The sequence below is a fragment of the Micromys minutus genome (assembly GCF_963924665.1).
Source record: "Micromys minutus genome assembly, chromosome: 1".
In the NCBI taxonomy this organism is placed as follows: Eukaryota; Metazoa; Chordata; class Mammalia; order Rodentia; family Muridae; genus Micromys; species Micromys minutus.
The window spans coordinates 161,769,818-161,787,817 of NC_137969.1; the positions used below are offsets into that span (position 1 = coordinate 161,769,818).

General features: G+C 42.0%; 1 protein-coding gene across 1 annotated transcript in view; it reads left to right on the top strand.

Moving 5' to 3' along the window:
* Nucleotides 1-18,000, top strand: part of LDAH (lipid droplet associated hydrolase) — a 76,094-nt gene that overhangs the window by 28,907 nt on the left and 29,187 nt on the right. The window contains exon 4 of the mRNA XM_080924841.1: nucleotides 992-1,161. Coding sequence (XP_080780967.1) covers nucleotides 992-1,161 — 170 coding nt within the window. The remainder of the gene's footprint in view (nucleotides 1-991; nucleotides 1,162-18,000) is intronic.

The following is an 18,000-nucleotide window of genomic DNA, read 5'->3' on the forward strand; positions in this document are numbered from 1 at the left end:
GCCCTCCCATTCCAGTCATCTCTCCCCATACTTCCACTTCATCCCTCCCCACACTATTTGGTTCTTCCTGTTCCCATCACCGCCTATACCCAGTCCACCTGCAGAATCTATTCTGTTTCCCCTTCCCAGGGAGATTCATGTGCCCCCACTGGAACTCCCCTTGTTACTTACCCTCTCTGGGTCTGAGGGCTAGAACATGTTTATCATTTACTTAACGCTGATATCCACTTGTAAGTAACTACATGCCATGTTTATCTTTCTGGGTCAGTGGTATTAAGCAAATGTAGTTTTTAATTAGGTCTTGAAGACTCTAGAAAGAGTTAGAACAGCAAGGAAGGCCATGTCAGGTCACGACTGTATGAGTTAACATTTATGTTTCTATTTAAGTCTTTAAGTTTTTAAATATAAACAGATTATTTAACATAGGCAGTATAGTGTGTTTTCTTCATTCACTGGATATAAGCTTAATCCAGTGGTTCCGGAGTGTAATAGAATCAGCATATGTGTATCTTCTGGAAGCTTAGAGAATTCTTGGACATCTACCCAGACCACTATGTCAGAAACTCTGGTGTCAGGGACCAGCTGTCTGTTCCAGCAGACTGTCCCAAGTATTCTGTCACATGATCAAACTAGAAAACTCCTGGCCTAAACTAAGAATAGTTGATGAACTAGTTGAAAATCCATGGATTTTTGAGAACAAACCTTCATTTGAATCTCACCTCCTCTGCTTCATAGGTCTGTGGCTGTCAGTCTCATGCACAATGTGGGTTGAGATGTTTCAGGTAATGCTTCTTTTCCAGCTGTGGTAAGGGTGAATGACTATAACTTAGGTGCTGTCACTGTAGCTAGTGTACTACAGGCTTATGACAAATGGTAACTACTTAACTCTGAGTCACTGCTTTTAACTTTCAGCATTTTTTGTAGATACTTTTTCTACTTTAATAAGCTTGTTTACTTATTAATTAAAGCATGTTCATACTTTTGCTTGTAGAGCCAAATGCTCAAGAAATTGAGGACATCTATGGTCTGAATGGTCAAATAGAGCACAAAATAGCCTTTCTGAGAGCTCATGTGCCAAAGGATGTGAAGATTATATTGATTGGCCATTCCGTCGGCAGCTATATAGCTCTTCATGTGATGAACCGTGCCCCCGAGCTGCCAGTAAGTATGCCTTAGAAGGTGATTGGGGGTGCCTGATTGTGTATTTGAGAAAATCTTCATCTTTACTTTAATGTTTTTTCAAAAACATGGGAAGGAGAATGTGGTATCTCCCTTTATCCTTATCTCTTTATTACCAAAGATGTATTTAAGAAATTTCCATAATGTTCCAGTTGATAATGGTGGGGTTTTCTATGTCTTTGAATCCAGGGTTATCTGGAGTTCAGATGTCATGTTTAATGTACTTTTATGAAGCAATGTTTAAGAACAGCCACTGAGAGTGCCATGGGAAGGACTCTTTCTGTTTTGAAAATATCCATAGGCTAGAGAGATGGCTCGGTGGCTAAGAGCACTGACTGCTCTTCTAGAGGATCCAACAACTGTGATTCCCAGAAGGTGGTTCTCAACCATCTATGACCATAGTTCAGGAATTCTGTGGCCTCTCTGGCCTCCACAGGCACTGCATGCAGAAGGTACACAGATATGTGTGCAGACAAACCACACATACTATAAAATAAAAACGGTAAATCTCCAAAAAAACTTAAATAAGAAAATATTCCTCCATCATCAACAGGTAAATGCCTGTCTTTGTGGAATATGTCAAGTAGATAACGAGTTTAGATTCTTTTCTGTTTTGTAGTTTGCAAATACATATGCATCCTTTCATTCACAAATACTAGCTCTCTTTGTCTTTTGTTTGTTGTTATGGTCCTGGGGATGAAACTAGGGCCTAAAGCATGGTAGGCCAGCACTCTACCACTGTGCTGCACCCACAGCCTCACTCCGCTGCTTCTTAAGTGCAGCTGTGTGCTATGTATTGAGACATTGAAGTCACGGCTTCCAGCTTAAAGTGAGCTTTTTAAGAGCCTTTACATAAAGGTGCACCTCAACTCACAGGTATCTCAACATGACCCATTGAGTGGCTGCGATTTATAAGTTCTTTCTTCATTTGGTATGTGTGTATATAAAACCACTTTGGTGTTCTCTTGAGAAACATCCTGAGGATATGGGGTGTTTTTTAGCAAAGGGCCTGGAATCTTATGGCTGAGACAACTAAGCAAGAGGACGGGTTCCCTTCACAGCATCCCTGCCCGTGAATATTTCAGTCCATGTGATAAAATATCTCCAGCGGGGTCTTGGATCCCACTAGGAATTTGCCTCCTTTCCTGCCAGTTTGCTTCATTCAGTGCTTAAACCAGCACTTGGAAAGAGTACAACTATAGACTCCCTGAGTGTTTTTAATGCCTAACGGATTTTCATTGTCCCCTTTTGGATATAAGGAAGTGTGTTTTTCTGTCTAGGTGTGAATCAGTGAATTGAAGATCATTCTGTCATTGAGTCTGTACTTCTGAGTTGTATTTTGCCCTAGATAAGGCCTTTGATTCAGGAGCAGTTTTGCTTTTGAGGTTAGCCTTGACATCACTCACAATCCCCTTTCTGTCTTTGAATCCTCTCACACTATACGTGTCTGCCATATTTTTCAGCACCAACCTGTGTGTTAGCACCTCTCTTCACACAGGAACTGTGAGTGCTGTCTCTCGTACTCACTTAGGCTCAAATCATTTTTTGACACTTTTTGTTTGTGTAAACTTGACCAAGTTATTGAGTCTCTATCACAGTGTTTCCATCAGCACACTGAAAATAATTCGTGTATGCGTCAAGGATTTTGTGAGACTCTATGTAAAATATTAAGAGTGTAGCCTAGGATTTCAAGTATCTATTATTGTTGTTATGGAAATAATACTAGATTAGTTTTAGTCATTAGGCAACTGCTGTATTGGTTAGTTTCCGCCCCAGACCAGAATTGTAAAACCATATATGTTTACTATCAGTTTCTGGTTAGAAATCTGATCACAGCTTAATCGGGTCCCAGACTGCAGAGTCTTTGACAGGATTGTACGCGTGTCTTCCCAGGGTTGTAGTCTCCTGTGAACACTTGAATTGAGGTGGGGAAGATGGAAATAAGGAAGGGAAGGAAAGAGGGGAGGGAAAAGGAGAAACATAAGGTTAACACAATCTGTTCATAAAGATATATTATGATTCAAAGTTTCAGAGAGCTATGAAACTGTATTTCCTCTTCTTTAATGGTGCTGAAGAGATGGCTCCACAAGTAAAGTAACTGTTCCACAGCCGTGAGGACATGAGTTTAGATCTCCAGCATCTGTGTAAAAGCCAGGTGTAAACCCCAGTTTTATGGGAGCAAAGACGGTAGATCCCTAAAGTGAGCCTGCCATCCTCAAGAAACCTGTGAGTGCCAGACTCCATGAGAGTGTCTCAAAGACTAAGACCACAATTAAGAAAGGCACCTAGCATCAACATTTGCCTTTACATGTACATGCACATATGTATATGCACATACACATACATATATCACATCATGCACATATGTACCTACACACACATACATTTATCACACACAAAGAGAAAAGACTCTCAGACATGAGTGGTATACTAAAAAATAATATGTGTGATTGTACATGAAAGGCACCTTTAGGGAGATAAAGGTATTGTGTGTACAAACTTGTGTTTTAATTACTCAAAGGTTTTATCTGGGGCTGGAGATAGTTCCACAGTTTAGAATAATTGTTGCTCTTACAGAGGACCTGGGTTCAATTCTCAGAACCTTCATGGTAGCTCCCAGCCATCTGTAACTCTCGTTCCAGGGAATCTGACACCTTCTTCTGACATTTTCAGGTACCAGGCATATGCATGGTACATGCATGCATATATACATACATACATACATGGTATATACATACATGCATACATACATAGTATATATATACATACATACTATATACATATATACATACATACATACATACATACATACATACATAGTATATACATACATACATATATACATACATACATACATGGTATATACATACATGCATACATACATGGTATATACATACATACATACATACATGCATACATACATACATGCAGGCAGGCATACATAACACTCATGCAAATAAGTATTTTTTTAAATAAGCTATGTCTGGTTTCAGTCGTCTACACTGTTGAAATTCTCCACCACAACATCCTGCCTGCCTCTGGACTACTAAACACCTGGGCCAGTTAATAACTGCTGGTGTGATCCATGCTGAGGCGTTGAAATCTCAGTGTCTCTAAGACAGCACACTGCCTTCATGCCTGAAGTTAACATGAAACGCTCCATTTAAGATGCATTTGACAATCAAGTAAGTTGTGGAAGCCAGGGTGTTGCAATCCCTAATCATTTTGCCAAAAATAAGTTAGCTGTTATGTTTTATAACATATGAAGTGTGATAATAAGAAACTTGTGTTCCCATCTCTTCTGTTGTTTTTACTGGAATTTTTGGCTCCCATAAGATTTTGAGGGCATAACTGCAGTTTGGTAGCTGGTTTGTTTGGTTCAGCACTTTGCAATATTTCTGTATAATTTTTGACAACTTTGTTCTTACATTATTTAAGAGACTTACTGTATAATGCTGGATATATTGTCTGACTTATAGCTCAGTTCAGTGCAAAATAATTGCCTCTTTTAAAATGTGGGATTAATTTTTTTTTGTTTCTCTCTTTAATCTAGTTTGATGTATAAAATTTTAGAAATAGAAGCTTGTCACATACTTTGAAAGTGATGTCCAGAATAGGGATTCTTTTTTCTTTATAAAAGCTAATTCGTAGACTGGTAAGTAGCCGCCCTGACTTGCAATGGCAAACACAGTTGCTTTTAGAGGGATCCTCTTTCCTTTTATCTGAAGGAAGAAGAGAAGAATCTTAAAGTGGAAGGCACATCTGTTTATAAAGAGGGTCCAAGAACGTTCTTTAGCCTTTGGGGGGATAGATTATGGTGTGTGCCTACAGTGTGCACAACTGCATTTATGTGTAGCTAAAGGAGGCTCTGCAGCGGACTCTCAGCCTTCTTAATGCTAGAACTTTTCAATACAGTTCCTCGTGTTATGATGACACCAACCACAAAATTGTTTTTATTGCTACTTCATAACTGTAATTTTGTGACTGTTATGAGTCATAATGTAAATACCTGTGTTGTTTTGATGGCCTGACCTTAGGCAACTCCTGTGAAAGGTCCTTTAACTCCCAATGGGGTTGCAACCCACCATTTGAGAGCCACTGCCTTAGCAATTAAGAGTAAGATGCAATGGTTGCCATGTAAGCAGAAAGGTGGCAGTCTTTTCCTGTTATCTAGAACCTGCTTTCTCAGCATCTGCCCTCTGCATGGTAAGAAGGTACCATCTGATGAAATCCTATCTCCTTAAAGTCAAGATTAGAACTTACCTGGGCTGTGGACTGGACTGTGAGGCTATTTCAAGTAATTTTACTTTAGGGATTTACTTGGCGCTTGGAGATAATATCTTTCAGAGAGAGCAGATCCTAAATTTGTGTTATTTGGCATTCCCAGGAGAAAGTGCACAGTAACAGAGAGCTTGCTGTTTCAGAACAAAAGTGTCTGCCTTTCCTGGCACTTCCAGGTAGCTTAGACTGCGTGTGTGCAGCTTGTCCAGGTGCTGCGAAGCCTTGCCCCAGACGTGTTGTTTCCTTAGCTTTCTACAGCAAGGCCTGTGGGCCAGAGGGGACTTCTATACTTTCAAAGCAGTGACAGCAGCTGTTTTCCTGGTGGTGCTGTGTTGGGATAAAATGTGGCCAAGAGATTTGCCTGTATTCTGAAAATTCTTAAGGAACTGAGCCATTTTTATTGTTTTTAAGAATGTGTCCTGGCTGTCCGTTTTATGGGTTTCTGCCTCCTCCCTTAGTGTTAGGGGCCATTTCTCTTCTTAAAACACACCGCTGTTGCTTGCTATGGGCAGAAGAATCTGATGGCCATGTTATACTGTGTGTCAGTAAAGATGAACAGTGCTCCATAAAGATACCAGAGGAAAAACTGGCAAAATGAAGTGCAGTCGCTGTTACAGCTCAGAGCCTCTTTCCCTGTTTCTTTTTGCTTTTCTTTCTCAGTGTTTTGATTTTTGTTTTGACAAGATCTGACTTGCTAGGCTTGAGCTTCCATAGCCCAGGCAGTCCTCCTACGTAAGCCTCTCCAGGGTTGCTCATGGGGTGAGCCAATACACTGGGCTCTTGTTTCATTAAGTATTTCAGATATTCAGAATTTTACACTTAAAATGTATTACTGCAACTGAGTAGCTTGGAAAACTTTGCTGAGAGTAAGAATGGCAAGTTGGGTTATTTAACATGTCGATTTCAAGAGCACATCTCCTCCATATTAGGGCAAAATAAACTCAGACCTTCTGCCTACTGCGCAGTTATCAAGACGGTCTGTGATGAAGAGCCCTACTCTGTGGTGCCTTCCTGGCCGTCAGGCGTGCATCAAGCAGTACCTGTAACAGTGCTGTGTTCTGTTCAGTAGTCAGTCTAACCTTCAGGGAGGGGAAAGGGGATGATTAATGTGTTGCAGTTGCTGTGGCCAGAGCCCTGTCCCTAGATCTAGTGATAAGAAGTGAGAGCAAAGTAGGGAAGAGCTGAGAGGTTCTGGCCGTGTTGAGGGAAGAACCTTCTTCCAGCTCTTAAGATGAAAAACAGCCCCGTTGGCAGGGATTTTTGAACAGAACTTCTTCACAGCTGGAATGTTTGAGCAGGCCTCTAGAAGTACATGTTCCATGAGGTAGAAAGTGGGAGTCACTTAGCCTTCTAAACAGTGAAACACTATGAGGGAGAGAAGAGAAATGTGTTTCTGTTACTGGGCCCCTGAGAAACTAATAGCAGGTATAATGTTCAGTTGGCTTCCAGCACCATCCATCTAAAGAGAACTGTCAGAACTCAGAGCTGGGCTAGTCATGGGGGATAGACAGCAGGTAGGTTAGCTAGAAGCCACCAAAGGATCATGGGTGATGATGTCAGACATCCAATAAGCTCAGTTCTCACTGAAGAAAAGGAAACAGAAAGACCAAGGTACAGTAAAAAGCCAACAACTAAGTGATAGGCATGTGTGCTAGTCCAAGCGAGCAACAATGGATGCAGCACACAAGCAGAGGGAAAGACGTATGGATCCTGGAGGAACTGTTTCATTTGCTGGAAAGGAAGAGTGAAAGATGCATTAAATACAGTGTCCCCCAGACTCTTGCACACAGCCCACTGATGCATCCTCAGTCATTACCGAGGGTTACTAGGTGGATGAGGAAGACTAGATCGTGCCACAGTTGTGCAGGCACAGGGCACAAGCCTGAGCAAAGCCTCTTCTTGCTTGCATGGAATTCAGGTTCTCTTGAACACATTAGTACAGTCTGTTAGTACCCTTTGTACAGCCTTACTCCAGAATGCAAACTGATGGGCAGCCTCTGTCTGGTGTACTCTGACTTTGTGGAGAGGGTAGAAAGGGGCTGCACTTTAGTCTCCTGAAGGACACACTTCTCCTCTCAGGCCACTGCAAGTCATGTGACCAGTGTTGGTCCATGAGCTGGGAAGTCTACTCCTTTCCCAAGAGGGGAGATGCATTTGTGGAAGACAAAACAGCACTTTATAAAAAACAGAACTGTGCATATTTTTATTGCAATATAGGTATTTATCCTGAGACATTTGTTTCTCATTTTATAAATGTGTGCTTCTATCTCAGATTACATTCTGGAATGTATATCTAATTGTGAGTTAAAGTTCTGAAAACCATTCATCCAGACCTGTAGAGCACAGAAGCTGAGAGAAGGAAAAGGAGGTCAGGAAAGGTGCAGTGAGATGCAGGACTGAGAAGCCCGCTTCCCTGTCACTCATCCCTCAGAAAAGGAAGTTACTCTCCTTTCCTCTTTGCCATTGCGGCTGTGCACCTGACCTACTTTCAGCAAGTCACTGCAGTGACCTGGAGGTGAGGTTCTGGCACCTCCAAGTCCAGGCCTCAGAAGTGTGGGAACCTCCTTCCTCCATGTCAGTAGGTAGCTGCCATAAAAACGGTCCAGCTGTGCTGGCATTGGCTGGCATGAGAGGGTCCTGAGGCACTTAGCAGAGCAGCCCTCCTAGACCACTGAACACTCTCAGTGGACCCCCAGCAGATACAGGGAGCCACACAGCCATCCAGCTGAGCCCCATTTAAATTCTTCCTGAGACAGAGCTCTACTTAGAGCTGAAACAAGCCAACAGCTGGCTAATAAGGTTAAGAGGTGGGAAGCACCACTTTACTGGAATTAACAATTAGGGGTAACCATGGAGAGTCCACTGTTAGTGAAACAAGAGACAGAAGCTGCAGAATTTTTAGTGATAGGTATTAATCTAAAAGCTGACCTATGGGGAGAAATTCAGTGTAGGAAGTGAAAAACTAGTCGAGGGAACATTGTTTTTATTTTTATTTGTATGTGTATGGGTATTTTGCTTGTGTGTGTTTGTGTATCACATGCATGCAGAGCCAGAGGAGACCAGCGTTGTTGGATCCCGAGACTGGATTACAGTCCATTGTGAGTCCACATGTGCTGGAAATCAAATCCCAGGCCTCTGCAAGAGCAGCTGGTGCTCTTAACCACTGAGCCATCTCTCCAGCTCCTTTGACTTACGTATACTATTGTTTCTTCGGTGCCTGAGTTCTTCAAGTACATAGACAAGTCTAATGGGAAGTAAGTGAATGTTTGCTTTGCACTGGGTTTAGAGAGAATTGGAGTTGTGGAGGCAGAGAATAAAGGAAGTTAGCATAGTGGCATAGCTAGGGGCAAAAACTGAACTGAAAACAGCATCAGACTTGCAGAATTGAGATGGGGCACATACGACAGTACAGCGGTGAACAGTCATCTGTCATGTGGCCACTAGCAGTCCTGGTGTGTGAATCCACAGGGATCAGCTGGTCAGCCATGAACATTTTTCACATCTTAAATGTCTTTCATGTGCCTGGATATGCAAATGTGTGTGGTCACACATGCCATCGCTGCACACATGTGGGGGTCAGAGGACAGCTTGCAGGAGTCAATTCTCTTCTTGCTATGTGGTCTCGGGTCAGCAGGCTTGGCAGCAGGCACCTTTACTCACTGAGAAATCTTGCCAGATCCAGTATATATTTGTTTATGCGTGTGTATGAATATCCTCTGAATTTCCCAAACTACTTTGTTGAAAACTGGACACATGGAAAATTTCAACTTTTCAACTTCAGCCATTGTTAGCTATCTGAATATTTTTGCAAATCCTGAAACTGCTTTCAAAGTGGAAAATTTATGTGGTCTCTTTTTTTTTTTTTTTCATCTTTTCATAACTCAAAAACTATTTAATATATTTTTCTCAAACTTTGCAAAAAAAATCACCTTTGGGCTGAAACTAAGCATGGAAAATTTCACCACGAAAGGCTCATTTTTTTGGAAAGCTGCAAGAAAGTGAAAACGGGTTTATAATAGAACATTCCTCAAGCGTGTCAGCACTGCGTTTTATCTAACAGGTTTCATCTGAGGGCTTCTGAGCACTGCGCAGGTCTCGGGCTACACCCAGATGCAGAGAGTCTCCCCGTCCTGCCAGCTCTCGGTGAGGAGCATTTAAAAGGCAGGACAGGCGAAGTGGCTGCTGGCTGAGCACCTCTTGTGTTCATTCAGTTTTTGTGATACCACTTTCTGGTCCAGGAGAAATTACTTTTATTTCTAAAAATATTTAAAAAATCTTAAATTTTATCTTTAAAGTTTTTGAAAATGTTTCATACTATAAAAGTAAAATTAGCCATTAACAGAAGTTTCTTTAGGATTCCCTTTCCTCTACATTTGTTTACCGTATGTTTCACTGGGAGGGTGAATTGCTAAATATGCTTCCGGGTTGTTTTGTTTTGTTTTGTCTTGTGGCAGAGTCTTTATCTAAAGTCAAGACTGTCTGGAACTCACTGTGTAGCCCAGCTTGGCCTCAAACTAACCTGAGTCCTCCTGCCTCAGCACTCTGAATACTGAGATCACAGGTATAGTGTACTCCATCTGATTCTGAATACACCTTTATGGTCCTTGTACGTACTTAGCCAATGGCTCATTTCCTTCCTTACACAAAAGTGATGGTATCACATGTAACAGATGCCACACTTCCTTACCACAGCTGAGAATGTCCGTGCATCATGACAGGAGGATTATTGTGAGTTTGAGACTGATGTAGCCACTGCCAACCAGCCTGGGCTATCAATTAAAACCCTGTTTCAAAACAAGATAAAAAATAATTTTTTTAAAAAGTAAGCATATTTAGCACAAACCATCTCAGCCAAATAGCAATATATGCTATTATAGAAGGCAAGGGATAAATAAAAAAAATTCTTCACTTATAATTTTGTTTTTACCACAACATTTTTCAAAATGTAAAAAATCCTAATTATAAAAATTAAGATACTTGAAATTTTCAGAACTAAAATAATTATGTAATGGATCTACAAGAACCCATCACCCATAGCTGTGTAGGTCCTAACACTTGGCTGTTTTCTCCTCACCGTTTCCAGGAGTATCTGAGGTGCAGTCATAGGGGTCCACCCTTACATCTGTTTCAGAATTAATGGCAATCCCTTGATATGTCAGCTACAATCCATGTTTTGATTTTCTTTGTATTCAGACTTTCTTTTTACAATATTTCTTTTTAAAACTTAACTTTTAATTATAAAAGCTAAGGTATTTTCAGATTCCAGAAAGATAGGAAAAACAGTTTAAAAAGCAAAGTACCCACCCGTAAAGAAGCATCCAGAGGGACTTCATGTACTGTACCACACTGACTGCTTTTCTAGTGCACCAAGTGGCCTCCTGAGCAACATTGCTGAGAGGGAAGCATTCTGAGGATGTCTGTGGTGAGAGTTACTAGTTCGCCTGGTACTTTGAAGAGAATTAACTTGGGCCAGTGAGATAGCTCAGGGAGCAAAGGCTTGCTGCCAAGACTGACAGTGTAAGGCTTGTTTCTGGAAACCATGTGATTGGAGAGGACTTCCACAGCTGTGCTCTGACCTGCACGTGTGCTCTGTGACATGCACAGGCACACAGGCATGCACACACACACATACATACATATATACATTTTCCCTGTGCTTAGAACCGAGGAAATACTGTAGTATCCTCCTGTTTATTTTTACTTAATAGAGAAATAAAAGAAATTTTGAACTCTTAACATTCTTACTTTAAAAATATAAATTTTGTTTCAAATATGCGATTCCCTGGTGGCTATTTAAAAGTAATGTTTTTATTAATTCTCATTACTGTGGTCATTATAATGAGGAACGTTCTTTAATCCTTTCAGTAACGTACGCTTTTATTATCCTGTTCCTGGGGGAGGAAAGGGAGACTCAGAAGAACATTGGTAATGAACTCAGGTCCAGGCAGCCAGTGAGGAGCAGTGCTGGGGTTTGAACCCACTGCGTTGTTATACAACACACTTAGTAACTGGCATCTTATTACAAAGGGTTTCTAGAAATCCATAAAAAGAACTCGAAGCTCCCAAATAAAGATGCAAAGGATAGCAACAGATAGTGGGCTGGAAAGAGTGACAACTGTGACGATACAGTGTGTGACAGGGACTTAACCAGTTAGTGTCTGTGGAATTACCAGTGCCGTGTGTCTGGTGACTGGAGCTCTGCAGTTATCAGATGGACAACCACTGTTACTGAACCCAGGACATGTGTCTTCTGCATACAGTTTTTACAGTCTGAACATAGAGGCCCCAGGTGGCTTACGGTTGTTCTCACTGGAGTGATGAGTCCCTTGTTTTCACTATTTTCTATAATTGAGGGAAACAGTTTATATAAAGGGTGATCAAACCTCTAACTTTACTAATCCGTTCCTTGGGTTATGAAGAAAATATTCTCAGAGATACAGGAAATACTCATGTGTAAATATATCATTTGTTATAACAAAAACAGAAACATATTTCCTGTTATCTTTCCAGTTTGGCTTAGCACTTGTTAGCTTATAGCTTGGGTCTAATTTTGTTACAAACATAAGAAAAGATGCTGACCTTTTTTCATCTTTGTACCCCTGCAAGTTTGAGTTTGGGGCCTTACATTTCTCCAATATCCCCAAAGGAAGACAAGCCTTCCTTCTTTTCCTAATTGAATTAAACTAAAGAACACATGTGACAGGCACCGTGTCAGCAGCTCTGCTGGTTAACTTTGTCAATGTTCTTAAGTTCCACTGATTTCTTCTCTTTGCGTAAAGACTCTGATACCTGCCTTGATCCAGAAACCATCTGTTCTGTTGTCAGGAAGAGAGAACAGCGGGGCATATGTAAAATAACGATTGCAATTCAACTACTACAAGATTGAACTGAATAATATTGTAGCCTCAAACTAGCTAAAGATGTAATTTTCACAGCACCAACTTTTGTGCAAAATACTATGAAAGGAAGAAGAAAGTGACCGGGAATCTGGTGAGCAGACTGTGGGTGTCCCCCCATAGTAACCACTTCCTACATCTGCCTTTGTACGTAGTCGTCCCCTTGTTTACAGTTCTAACCAATAAGATACAGTAACACGGAGGAGCTGTGTGGATTCCATACGTAAGGAGATAGCATGTCTTGCTGAAGTTTGTCCCTCTTGCTACCTAGAAAAGCAAATGGCCATGCTTTTAGCTGTTCTGCTTACATGGCAAGGGAGTACAGCAGCTTCAAGAAGCTAGAAGCACATTGAGCCAACAGCCAGCAAAAACCAGAGCCATTGGTCCTACACCGCAAGGGACTACACCTGTTGGCTGCATCACTGATCCTGTCCCAGTCAGGCCTCATGTGAGGTCCCAGTCCCCGCTGACACCTCGATTGCCTTCTGAGAGGTCATTGGCTGAGGACCCAGCTAAGCTCCACCTGAACTCCTAACTGACTCACAGAAACAACATGTATATTATTTTAATTTACAAAAGTCTTAGTAATTTGTCAGGTAGCTACGGAGTAAGAATAGAGAGCAAAGATTTCTCTGCAGAAAGCCCCAACACTCAGCCCAGTCACGGCCCAAAGCATCAGTGTCTTTGGTAACTGCAGCCTCCACAGCTTCTCTCCCTGCTACCTTCCCCTCTGCCCTATCCAACCTGCTCTTAGCTGTCTTCTCTGCTACTTTATATGGTTGCCTCCAGATAACCAGAAAGGTCGGGACATACATCTTCCATTTGTCTGCCCCATAGCTGCCTTTTTTTAAAATATATAAAATTATTTATTGTATTAAGTCAATAAACTTTAATTTAAAGGATTTGATCCCTTTGCTGTACATTCAGGTCATCTGAAAATAGCCCTTCCTCAAAGGCCATCCAGTTGTGATTTTCAGCCCTATAGTTGGCTTTTAAAGTCCTAAAATATCACAAGTAGAGATAAGCATCATTCATTCTGCTGAGTTAATACAGCTGGGGTTGGGGGAAGGTGTCCATATTCAAGTCTCTCTGCCATGAGATAGGAAAAGGCCCTGGAGAGAGTGGTGGCCTATGGTAAGGCAGAATACGTTCTTTGTGAATTCTTTGGCAATGAGATGGCTGTAAATATGAAGAAGTACAACCTGCACCTTGCCCCGCATGACACTCCCTAGACGCTCACTCAGCTTGTGGGTTCTCAGTGGGCGAACGCAACTGTCAGGACAGAGGTGAAGAGGAAGAGAGCCGAAACAAATGAGAGTCCTGTGAAACTGCCTTCTGTTGTTATTCCATCCAGACCAAGCAAACATGGTTTCTGGGGAAGGAAGAGGCGTCTGCCACAGTCGCAGTACTGTGATATTGTCTCTACTCACTTCTTGCTTGTATGGAAAAAATCTGTAAACGACACACCATGGAGACCACACAGCAGTTCCCTGAAGGAAAAAGCCTAAGAGGCAACAAGTGAAGGCTGCCTCACAAGAATAGCTCTTTGGAGGCTATGAGAACTCAAGGTCAGGGAGGCAGTGGAAGGGCCTCGGAGATGAGGCAGCAGCCCTGCAGTAAGAGCTACCTCCTGAAGCTGGTGAGTGGAGGCAGCAAGAAGGAACAGCTCCCTCAAAGACCTTTGAGGAGGAAGTTATTCCAGACTGGGTCTCTAATGGGCCTTTATTCTCCCCCCCCCCCCCAACTGAACAGGACGGTTCCCCCTGTTTCTTCATCACAGCTAGTATGAGAATCCATAAGCTTTTCCCATAGCTTCTGCATAAGTTTGGTCCGTGAGTTAATTTTCACATGCAATCTCTGTCTCTCAGGTTAGCTGTCCCACCTGATGGGTCTCTCTTTGCTGAAATGGAACTGGAAAGCCTTGCTTTGTGCCTTCCAGATCACCTCTGGGAAGCTGTGAGTCCATACACAGCCTGTACTGTGTGCTAAGGACCCGCCCCTGTGTGTGCCTCTCCATTGTCTCTGTCTTAGCCTGAGGCACTGTGAAGGATTCCTCTACTGCACCTTCGGACAGGCTGTAAAACAGCAGTTTTGTGTTCAGTACAGAAGTGCTTAGCACTGCCTATCAGCAGTTAAAGGGGGAATGATCTATAGAGATTTGCCTGCCATTGTTTGTCAGTCTGTGCAACATCTGTCATATTAAGGACACCCAGTAACGTTGTCAATGAACAAACCAGTGCACAGCCAGTAGGCCAGCTGCTCCTCATTCCCAATCTCCTCTTTAGAAGACTGGAATCTCATTTGACCTGTTTCAGTTTCCTTAGCCAGTGGCCAACGTATTCTGACCTCACAAGCTTAGTGAGTGCTGGATGAAAAGGAAGTGAGAGTTTTGTAGCTGATAAGAGGGTGACTTGCTGTTGTCACCACTCATGAATCCTGGGGCCACCTGCACAGTGGGGTTCTATTGTTTTGATGGTTTTATTTTTGTTTTGTTGTTGCTGTTTTTCTGAGATTGGGTTTTTCTATGTAATCCTGGAACTAACTTCCTCCACAGTCCAGGCTGGCCTCCAACTCCTCCGGAAGTCTGCCTGCCTTTGTCAACCACGGGCTAGTATTAAAGACACAGGCACTGCCACCACCCAGCTGAAAGTATCTTTAACTCAGAGGCAGGTGCTTCCTGAGACATTCTTGTGCTTAGAGCAGCCTCTGAGGTGTGATCTGCAGGAAACATCTCTAGAGATGGCAGCATCAGGAAAATTCCTTTCAAGAGATCTCAAGCGAATACTTTGCTCTCCAAGTAAAATAATTGTGAGCTCTGCAGATAAAAGCTTAAGGCCTGAGAGGGTAGGGTGATTTGGAGAGAAAGTTTCAAATGCCTACATACTAAGTCATGAAGAATCTCTGCAGATATTCATGTATTCCCTGTGAATTGGCAGCTCCGAGCTGTAGATTAAATGCATAAAATGGCCTTTTTTTCTTTTACACTTGGGTAATTGAAGTGTAGAAAAATAATGAGGTGAAGAACCTCAACCTTCTTAAGATGTGGCGCTAGTTTGTTCTCATGCTGAGTGACTTCAGAGCCTGGTGTAGATGGCCTGACGGTAGTGGCGGTAACTGTCCCATCATGAGGACACAGGAGTTATTACAAAGAAGTTTCTCATAGGCACTACTTTTAATTAGCACCCAAGTCACCCTGCTTGGGTTTATGCTTTTATCTTTGTTACTTTGTAACTAAACCTCAGGTTTTTTTTTTCATCTATGAAGAGGAAGGCGCCTACTTCATAAGGCTGTTTTGTGTGTTAAATGAGAAAATGTTTAATGTGCATCCATGTTATGCCTAGAAAATAGCAGATAATCACAGTACTATGCTAAGTGTTGGCCTAATGTAGACCATATTTCTGTCGTTCTGATATATGAAAGTTTGAAGAATAATACCTCAAAAGTAAGCTCGATGATTAAAATTAAGTGACACTTGGAATTTATAAACTGCATCCTGACCAAGTAGGCCACTGTGCTTATGTTTCCAGAGTTTCACTAAGGAGAGGGAAATAGGACTTTATACCAAAAGAGGGGAAGCAGAACAGGAGTACCTGGAGGCCGGCACTTCAGTGTCCGCAGCTTGTTTCTTGAAGGCAGGCTTCTGGTGCATGTTTGCGGAGAACGGCTGGCAGTCATAGAAGGAAGGCCGTGTACTGTCTCTTCTGTGCCTGTCGTGGAGGAAGAAAGCTCGCAACCACTACTGTACCCAGTGGGAACTGTAAAGAACAAACAGTAAGGGCGTTCTCCTCACGGTGCCAGTGTTACTGTCATGGCTTCCCTTAGTCACGGCACGCTGCATCCGTTGCTCTTCCAGAACAGTGGGTGCTTCTGTAATAAGTTAACCAAATGGTGGTGTATGAAAAGCTTTTAAGATTTACTATTTTTAATATTGAATTCTATGACATGTTTGATTCCCAGATACTGTGGAAAATTAATGCTATTTAACGAGATGCGTGCCACATCTAAGCATCATGCTCCCATTCCCACAGACACCCCGGAATGCTTCCTAACCTCTTCTCAGAAGAGTGATTAATAATGGCAAATTAAAGAAAAACAAATGCCAGCATACTGCCACTGACCCCAAAATGTGGCCAGTATAGAAAGTCCTAAAATGCTTATTTTCTTTTTTCTAATGTCCAAAAATATCCTGATTGTGCCTTATTATCAAAACTTGACTGAGCTAGGTGTGATTGTACACACCTTTAATTCCAGTCTGAGCAGGCAGAGGCAGGGTCACCTCTCTGAGTTGGAGGGCAGCCTACTCCATAGCATGTCCCAGGCTACCCAGAGCTATGTAGTAAAACCCTGTCTCCAAAGAGAAAAACAAAACAAAATTAAAAAGAAACACCTCTGGGACCAGTGGGTAAAGGCACTTGCTACCAAACCTGATGGGTGACCTAAATTTAATTCCCAGAACCCACATGATAGAAGGAGAGAACCAACTACACAGAGTTGTTCTCTGACTTATACGTGTGTGTCCACATGCACAAACAAACCACAAATAATTTTTCGAGGTTCACTCTGGTAGGTTTCTGATGAACGTGCTTCCATGGAGCAGACCGAGCTGGTCAGTGTGGACATTCTTTGTGTAACAGGGCTGTAACATAGGAAAAGTTAGTGTCACACACCAGTTTGGGAAGCTGCCCTGTGTGTGTTAGAGAATTAGGTCCACGTCCTCGGCCTGAGTCAATTCTTTTCTTCGGTAAGTAGGTTTCTATGTGAAGAATAAAAGAAATCTCAACAGTGACTTTTTCTACCACACTTAAACTGTAAATTTCACTGGAATTATCTTACAATGTCTGAGAAAAGTGCATTTCAGTTGAGCAATGGTTAATTGTTCTCCACAGGCAGAAGAGGAGAGCCTGCCCATCTACTGAGCATTGGTTGTGGCAAAAAGTCTCTAGTCTTGTGTTTTTTCGAGGCAATGAGGCATTCAAAGCAAATATTAGGACTTCCTTATTGTTTTGGTCCATTCCCATGATTTCAGAGTGCACTTTAATTCTCAATTTGTTTCGATAGAGATCAACCAAATGTAAGCCTGTGGTTGCTCTTGTGTGTTTAGTTTCCCCTGCATGCAGTTTTGTTTTAACGTGGGTCACAGTGAAGGATCATTTGTAAAGATAATGGATTGCTTCCTGTTTCTGCCAGCTGATTTGATCAGCCCAAAGGTCTGTAAGTACTGTGGGTTACACAGCTAGTGTGGAATCTGTGTGATCCTTTCATTTGGTAGTAACTGAGTTAACCATTTATAGTCTCCAAATCTCTGAAGACAGTTTGGTAAACATAAGCATCTGATTTTGAAGTAAATAAACTTGAAACTAAAATGAACAGTGAGTTTCCAAACAAGACTAAATTATCAGACTTCTTTGAAAACATATTGTTTTCATTAATTGATTGCACACTGGTTAGCTGTAGATGTACCAGGAAAGCTAAAAAAAAAATTATTTTTCACATCACCACGTGAAATGTTTGTGACACGTGTTAGCATATTTTCCCATGTTCAGAATACAGTAGGGTTTGTTCTCTCCTACAGGAAGAGCGGCAGTGTGGGTGCAGGTGGTTCTCTGCCACCTTGCAGACATAACTGCCACGCTCACCATGGGCA